Below are 8,863 nucleotides of genomic sequence, written 5' to 3' on the forward strand. Positions count from 1 at the left end.
ACTTGGACTCGGGAAGGGGAACATCACACACTGGGGCCTATCATGGGGAGGGGGGAGGGGGGAGGAATTGCATTGGGGAGTTATACATGATATAAATGATGACTTGATGGGTGCTGACGAGTTGATGGGTGCAGCACACCAACATGGCACAAGTATACATATGTAACAAACCTGCACATTATGCACATGTACCCTAGAACTTAAAGTATAATATAAATAAATAAATTAAATCAATCAATCAATCAATAAATAAATAAATAAATAAATAAATAAAAAAGAAAAAAAAAATCACATTTAACCCGGAAATCAACTCATGTAAACATACAGTGATAAAATTCTATTTTTCTCTAAATTTTCAGGACATTGAAAGAGACTTGAAACAAATGAGGCTTCAGAGCACAAAAGAAAGTAAAAATCCAGAACAGAAATATAAAGCTAAGGTAAGAAATACTTTTGTCTTTGGGTTCCATATTAAATAGCTGGCTGGGGAACCACCTTGTGATCCGGGTTGCCTACATGATTTTCCCCCAACTATTTTATAGAACTGCTCTATTTTGTGATGTGAGACTAATGGTTTTAAGAATCTATAATGTCAAACAAAATTGACCTAGGGAGTTGTAATTTTAAGGCTTTTATTTAATTGCTAAACTGATTTTTTTTTTTTTGCTTTCTCCTAGAAGGGGGTAAAGTTTGAAATTAATTTAGACAAATGTATTTCTGATGAAAACATCCTCCAAGAGGAAGAGGTATGGCATTAAGTCTAAATTTCCATTAGTAGGTATGAGAAAATGCATATATCTTACTTAATAGCATGTTTCATGAAATTATTTCACAGGCTGTAGGGACAATTTTTTTCAACTTTTATCTTAGATTCAGGTGGTACATGTGCAGATTTGTTACCTGGATATATTGTGTGATGTTGAGGTTTGGGATATGAATGATCCCGTTACCCAAGTACTGAGCATAATACCCAGTAGTTAGTTTTTCAAGCCTTGCTTCCCTCCTTTCTTACCCCCACTGTAGTAGCTCCCAGTATCTATTGTTGCCATCTTTATGTCCATGAGTACCCAATGTTTAGCTCCCACTTATAAGTGAGAACATGCAGAATTTGGTTTTCTATCCCTATGTAATTTGCTCACGATAGTGGCCTCTAGCTGCTTCCATGTTGCTGCAAAGGGCATGATTTCATTCTTTTTTATGGCTGCATAGTATTCCATGGTGTATATGTACCACATTTTCTTTATCCCGACCACCACTGATGGGCACGTAGGTTTATTCCATGACTTTGTTATTGTGAATAGTGCTGGGATGAACATGTGAGTATATGTGTCTTTTTGGTAGAATGATTTGTTTTCTTTTGGATATATACCCAGTAATGGGATTGCTGGGTTGAACAGTTCTGTTTTAAGTTCTTTGAGAAATATCCAAACTGCTTCCTACAGTGGTTGAATTAATTTACATTACATTTCCACCAACACTACATAAACATTCCCTTTTCTCTGCAGCCTCGCCAATATTTGTTTTTTGACTTTTTAGTAATAGCCATTCTGACTCATGTGAGATGGTATTTCATTGTGGTTTTGATTTGTATTTCTCTTATAATTAGGGATGATGAGTATTCTTTTACATAGTTGTTGGCTGCTTGTATGTCTTCTTTTGAGAAGTGTCTGTTTCTGTGTTTTGTCTACTTTAAAATTTGGGTTGTTTTTTCTTGTTCAGTTAAGTTTCTTATAAAGTCTGGATATTAGACCTTTGTTGGATGCATAATTTGCAAATATTTTCTCCCATTCTGTAGGTTGCCTGTTCACTCTGATGATAGTTTCTTTTGCTGTGCAGAAGCTCTTTAGTTTAATTAGGTCCCACTTGTCAATTTAATCAGGTCCCACTTGTCAAGTTTATTTTTCCATTTTACCTTTTCTGAATTCACCTTTTAAGTCAATATAAGTATGAATAATTATACCTAATGCTCAATCTATTTAATGTTTTTTATTAACTTAAAACATTTTCATGTTAGCATTTATTATTTTTATGAGCATTTACTACACAAAGACTTCATCAGAGTGGTGATAGTTAGCATTCACCTCTGTTCAACCATAAGTTCCTAAATGCCTCAGAGCTGTGACATCAGAGTGGAGCAGATCTGGGGACCTGCTTCTGGGTGGGAACTTGAGAAGTGGTACTCTCACAGAACTTCTGTGAAGTGAGGTGCTGACGTTGCCCTGCTGAAATGAAAGAATGGAGTCCAAAAAGTTTTAACTGCTACTCTTTGTTATTCTTTGCTGTGATCTGCTTGAAACTGAAGTGGTCATTTTGGTATTGACTACAAAATACTAGGAGCAGATTTAGGGAGCTGGTTTAAGAATATTGTACACTTAAAACAGGGCATGAATGACAAAAGCTTGAGAGCACTGTAGAATGGAACTGAAGTGGAATAATATTGAAGTCAGAAAGTCTAGATAAAATTAAGTTGCCTTCTGACCAGTGCTTGACACTGTTAACATGGAGACAAAATGAAAACATTTCTGTTTTTATCTTATTCTAACATAGCTCTAGTTTTAAAACTCTATGGATTTATTTGTTTAGTAAACATATGTTGAATATTTACCATATACCTTGCTAATTAGTTTTACTAGGAACACAAAATATGGTTTTCTTTCTTTCAAAATATGGCTAATTTATCATGAAACACTGTGGAATTGATTTAGGCAATGGATATACTAAATGAAACTTTGACCTTTGAGGATGGCCTGAAGTTTAAGGAATATAAATGTGTAAAGGAGCATGGAGATTATACAGACAAAGCATTTGAGAAACTTCACTGCCCAGAAGCAGGTACGTGTCTCTTGAAAACTGTAAGTGAAAAGGAACTGTTTTGTTAGCAACCCATCTTGAACTCTGTCCCCATGCATCTGCCTCGGCTCCACCGTTACTTGACCCCTCTCTGCTCTAAGCAAGGCAGAAACACACTTCCTATTCTCCTGCCACCCATGCAGTGACCACACTCCCTGAGATCCAGCCCTCCTCTCCTGCTCCACACCCACTCCCTCCTGCAGCTTCAGCTTCTCCTGGGAGCTCCAGACTTACCAGTCTTTCTCATTATCTTCTGGGAACCTCCATGGACAAGTGTTGTCAGTATCTGAAACTCAGCTGTGTAAAGTCAAGCTCTTCTGTGCTCTTCCTTTCCAGTGACCCTTTATTTTGGTCAGTGTCACAGCTGCAACTGGCTGGGGCCAAGTTGCAGTAAAAGAATTTATGAACACAATTGTAGGTAAAGAAAGGCAGATTTATTAAGGTAAAAAGATACGTTGTAAGAGTGCAGTGGGCAGCACAGCAGAGAAGGGGCTGTCTGCCAAGAGGCAGGGGCTAGAGGGAAGTTTTATAGGGTCCTATTGGAGGAGCTACATGCTAGTAAGGTGTGCAGGTAAGGTTTCGCTGCTGGGGCTACATGTGGAAGGAATGAGGTATTTGGGAATAGGATGTGCCAGCAGCTTATCTGTGATTGGTCATCTCTCAGAACAGTTGTTCCCCACCCCAACCCCACTGGGACCCCTCCCTTGTTGTTGTTTACTTATCTTATGAGAACTTCACAGTCAGTGCTGTCACCAGGGTGCACCCTCAGCATAGTGTCTACTCTGAGACGTCTCTGGAGTCTTCCTCTTCCTTCCTTCCCTCTGTTACTAGTTTAGAGCTCTGTCATCTCTCAGTAGTGTAGTGTAGACTTCAGAGACAGAGGGGAGTTTGAATCTCAGCTGTTGCTGCCACTTTCTGGTTATGTGACCTTTCTTTCACAAGTTATTCCAACACTCTGAATCTCAGTTTCATCTTAGAAACAGGGGGTAATAGTAGTAGGAATAGCCACACAGGGTTATTGTGAGGACCAAAGTGAGTTTTGATGTATAAACGACCTGGCACATACTAGGTGCCTAATATAAGTGCTGTCTTTTCATTTTCCCTTTGCCTTCCCCTCACTGTGTTGCCTTATTCGCTTATGTGACATCCTTTTCTCTAGTATTTCCCCTTCATTCTCTAAATGGTTACTGTATTAGTCCATTTTCATGCTGCTAATAAAGACATACCTGAGACTGAGCAATTTACAAAAGAAAGAGGTTTAATTGGACTTACAGTTCCGCACGGATGGGGAAGCCTCACAATCATGGTGGAAGGCAAGGAGAAGCAAGTTACATCTTACATGGATGGCAGCAGGCAGAGAGAAAGAACTTGTGTAGAGGAACTCCTCTTTTTAAAACTATCTTATCTCATGAGATTCATTCATCATCACAAGAACAGCATGGGAAAGACCCGCCCCCATGATTCAACCACCTCCCACTGGGCCCCCCCCACCCCGACAACACACAGGAATTCAAGATGAGATTTGGGTGGGGACACAGCCAAACCATATCAGCTGCTAAAGTTATCTTGGCATATTATTACTCTGCTCAGATTTTTTCTGGATAATACCTGCAGAATAAGGTCCATTTCACATATTATCACATTTTACACTACATGGCCTAATTCTGTTGTGACACACTTTTCTCATCCCAGCACTGCCTCGTTCCTTCCATGGAAAATGGGATCCATACAGCCTGCTGGAATGTCCATTTTCTACTAGAGCTGAAATGTCCATTTTCTCCTATAGCATTTACAGACCTGACTTGGCTCAGTTTCCTCTTCCTGGAATACTCTCTGCCTTATTTCCTTCTGGAAAAATCTCCATTCAGCAGGCATCTCCCTTGTGCCAAAGACTGCTCGGTGGTAGGGAGCTCAAAGATGAATGAAATCTGGACCCTGTTCTCAATATCACAGAAGTGTTATGAGCAAAAGAGGCACAGAACATGTTTTCTGAGCCTGAAATGTTAATCACTGTTGAAATGCGAGCTGGGTAGAGAGTCAGGGAGGTCTGCACTCCTCCAGGGCTTGGCATGCCATCATATTTGTGATTGAGAAGGATCATGCTGGCTGCAGAGCAAAGGATGGCATGGAGGGCAAGAATGAAGGCAGGAGAAGAGTCCAAGTGCATGAGCCAGAGTGGTGCAGGAGGAATAGATACTGAGTGTGGGACCTGAGGAAGAGAAGGGGCTCAAGGATATTCCCAGTTTGCTAATTCAAATGCATGAAGCTTTCATCAACCAAAAATATATCACATGGAGGGTAATGGGGTCGAGAGAGACAAGGTAGTGATCTAAATTTGGAACATGTTGATATTTAGATCTATATAGCATCAACTGCAGATGCTATATAAGACTGAAGGCCTGGGGCATATCAGGGATAAAGATATAGCTTGGTGGCCCTTAGCATATCTGTGGTTTTTAACCTTCGTGATGGTCAAAATACCTATGCAGAAGGACTGGAGTGAGAGGGAAATGGGACTTAGGACATATCCCTACCACTATATAGACAAACTTTGGAGAATCAGGAGAGAGTAAAGCCAAAGGAGGAGAGACAGGTCATGGAGGAGGCACAGGAATTGGCAGCATCAACTGGAGGAGAAAGGCCAGATGAGGTGAGTGGGATTTGGCCCTTCAGGAGCCGTTAATGGCCTCAGGGAAAGCAGTCAACTGTGTGAGGGGTAAATTCAACTGTTATCTTTGCATCAGTTTGCTGGGAAAAGCAGAGGAGGTTGGCTGTTTTTTAGATAAAAGGAAAAAAAAGTCCTTCATTATTAGTATACTGAAAATTGTCTCTCATTTTAATCTGTATTCCTCTAATAATTATTCAGGCTGAATAATTTTTCCATATGTTTGTTGACCATTCATATTTCTTTTCTTTTTTTTTTTTTTTGAGATGGCGTCTCCCTCTGTCACCCAGGCTATAGTGCAGTGGCACAATCGTGGCTCACTGCAACCTCCGTCTCCTGGGTTCAAGCAATTCTCCTGCCTCAGCCTCCCTAGCTAGGTGCACACCACCACACCCAGCTAATTTTTTAAATATTTTTAGTAGAGACGAAGTTTCACCATGTTGGCCAGGCTGGTATTCGAACTCTTGATCTCAGGTGATCCACCCACCTCTGCCTCCCAAAGTGCTGGGATTACAGGCATGATCCACCACGCCCGGCCAACCCTTCATATTTCTCTTATGAATTATGTATGAATTATGTACTCATGCCCTTCATCCTTTTTTCTACTGAAAATGACATATTTGTTTTTTTCTTTATAAGACTGATTTAAATCAAACCTTTGCCTGTAATACGTATTGCAAATGTTTTCCTCAGTTGGTTGTCAGATCTCATTTATAGTAGTAACAGCAAATATATATGAGTGTGTATGTGTATTCATTCACTTAGGAATAAACTTTATGAGAATTGTGTGGCATATAGAAAGAAAACTGTAAAACTTTGCTGAGGTATTTACAGACCACTTGAATAAATGGAGAGAAATAGCAGTGCTATATATTGGAAATATTTTTTCCAAATAAATATTGCAGTATCATTGTCTGAGGTATTACCCAGAACTCTTTGTCTCATGACCAGAAGAATAAGGAGCATGGACACCAAGGGTGAGTTTGGACCAAAAGTTTAATAAACGAAAGAGGAAAGCTCTTCACTGTGGAGAGGGGACCCAAGAGAGTTGCCATTTCACAGCTGAGTACAAAGGCTTTTATGAGGAACCTGATAGGGCTGGGTGTTTCACTTGCATAAGGTGTGAGTTTCTGGCAGCTCCACCCTGTTCTCCTAGTATGCTGACTGGCTGGGGGTTGTTTTTGGAAAAGGCACCACTCAGAAAATGACATGATGGTTGACCAGGCATGGTAGCTCATGCCTGTAATCCCAGCACTTTGGGAGGCCAAGGTGGGCAGATCTCTCAAGGCCAGGAATTCAAGACTAGCCTGGCCAATATGGCAAAAGCCTATCTCTACTAAAAATACAGAAATTAGCCAGGTGTGGTGGTGCACACCTGTGATCTCAGCTACTTGGGAAGCTGCAGCACAAGAATCACTTGGACCTGGGAGGTGAAGGTTGCAGTGAGCCAAGATTGTGCAACCATACTCCAGTCACTCCAGCCAGGCGACAGAACAAGCAAGACTCCATCTCAAAAAAAAAAAAAAAAAAAAAATTGACATAGTGTAAAGACCAATTGGAGCCTTGGCCCACAACCAGCTGAGTGTCAGAGTGATGGTTCACACAGGCTTGGCTCACAGTCCAAAGTATGCCCCAAAAAGGAAAGGAATGTGCTCATTGGAGGCCACCATGTACATGCCCACAAAAGGAGAAGGAACTGTTTGCTGGAGGCCCACTGATTGCACAAAGGACAAAGGCATTTCTGTGTTGGGCTTGCTCCCTTATCTGTGCAGCTGTGGGCATGTTTTAGGCAAGCTTCCTGTGCTAGTTCCCTTATATGTGTCTGCAGCTTGATTTTTCAGACTGTTCTTTTGTTTGAAAGAATTCTGAGGACCTGCCCTAACTGCCTGCCTAACTGGTTCTTTCTTTCTCCTCCCTCAATATGTGGATTCATGGCTATTTCAATCAAAACCACAGTAGGATTTTTTTTTTTTTTTTTTTATGGTATAGGGAGATCTCAGCAGGTTGGAGAATCCTGCAGCTTCTTAAGTAGCCAAAAATTTTGAAAAAGAAGAACAGTGAAGTGGTACTTACCTTTCCAAACATCAAAATATATTACAGAAATTATGGTCATTCAAACAATATGATAGTAGCACCCAAACAGTTAAAACAGTGAGAAGAGAAAGCTAGAAACAAATCCTAGTATGTATCATAATTCAGCACAAATGAAAAGTAACATCACAAGTCAGTGTGAAAAGAAAGGATTATTCAAATAAATGCTGCTGGGCCAATTGGTTAACAGTTTGGGGAAGATTGTGAAATCAGACCCTATATAATATGATACAACAAAATTTTAAAAAATCAAAGAGTTTATATGTAAAAAAGTTATACATTCAAAAATGAAATAAAGGAATATAGGTAATTTTTTTTTAACAAGGAAGAGCTAACTGTTCAAAATACATAGAAAAAAATCACAGAATTAGTAATAATTCAACTTTAACAACAAAAGCTGTGTAGTAAAGCAAATAATATCTAATCCCTAGAATTGTCATTTTCAATAATGTATCTATTGAATTATACATTATGATTAAATAATCATAAATGTCCACAAAATTTAGTTACAAATGAGGTCATTATATGATGGTATTATTTTTTAATAGTGAAAATCATTAGTAACCTAAAATCTGGCAGGAAATGATTAGTTATATTACATTCATAAAGCAGAATATTATGTTTGCTTTAAAATAGCTGTATAGAAGAATATTTAATAACCTGGATATGATCTGTAGGTGACTGAAAAAAGCAAGCTCTGAGAGGACATCTAGTATGTGGTCCAATTTTTTGTTTCAAAACAAAGCAAAAACCATATGCAGAAGAGAAAAATTGAAATTGTTAGAGTCTCTGGACAGTGAGATTATGGGTGATTTTTTTTTCTTCTACTTACCTGATATTCAGATTTTCTTTCTTTCTTTTTTTTTTTTTAATTATTATATATTTTTTTGAGACGGAGTCTCACTCTGTCGCCCAGGCTGGAGTGCAGTGGCGTGATCTTGGCTCACTGCAAGCTCTGCCTCCAGGGTTCACGCCATTCTCCTACTTTAGCCTCCCGACTAGCTGGGACTACAGGCGCCTGCCACCATGCCCAGCTAATTTTTTGTATTTTTAGCAGAGATGGGGTTTCACCGTGTTAGCCAGGATGGTCTTGATCTCCTGACCTGGTGATCTGCCTGCCTCGGCCTCCCAAAGTGCTGGGATTAGAGGCATGAGCCACCGTGCCCAGCTATTTTCAGATTTTCTATAGTGAAAACAGTAATAAGGAAAAGACAGAACAAGTTATTTTTTAAATTAAGAAAATGGAGCCAGGCACGG

General features: G+C 39.7%; 1 protein-coding gene across 1 annotated transcript in view; it reads left to right on the forward strand.

The window, feature by feature from the left end:
* The window catches only part of LOC108519338 (serine/threonine-protein kinase Nek5), a 70,212-nt gene that overhangs the window by 60,044 nt on the left and 1,305 nt on the right, over positions 1 to 8,863 (forward strand). The window contains exons 18-20 of the mRNA XM_017858266.1: positions 360 to 440; positions 678 to 746; positions 2,706 to 2,832. Of these exons, the coding sequence (XP_017713755.1) occupies positions 360 to 440; positions 678 to 746; positions 2,706 to 2,832 (277 nt within the window). The remainder of the gene's footprint in view (positions 1 to 359; positions 441 to 677; positions 747 to 2,705; positions 2,833 to 8,863) is intronic.

Source organism: Rhinopithecus bieti, unplaced genomic scaffold (genome assembly GCF_001698545.2).
Source record: "Rhinopithecus bieti isolate Rb0 unplaced genomic scaffold, ASM169854v2 scaffold_48477, whole genome shotgun sequence".
Taxonomy (NCBI): domain Eukaryota; kingdom Metazoa; phylum Chordata; class Mammalia; order Primates; family Cercopithecidae; genus Rhinopithecus; species Rhinopithecus bieti.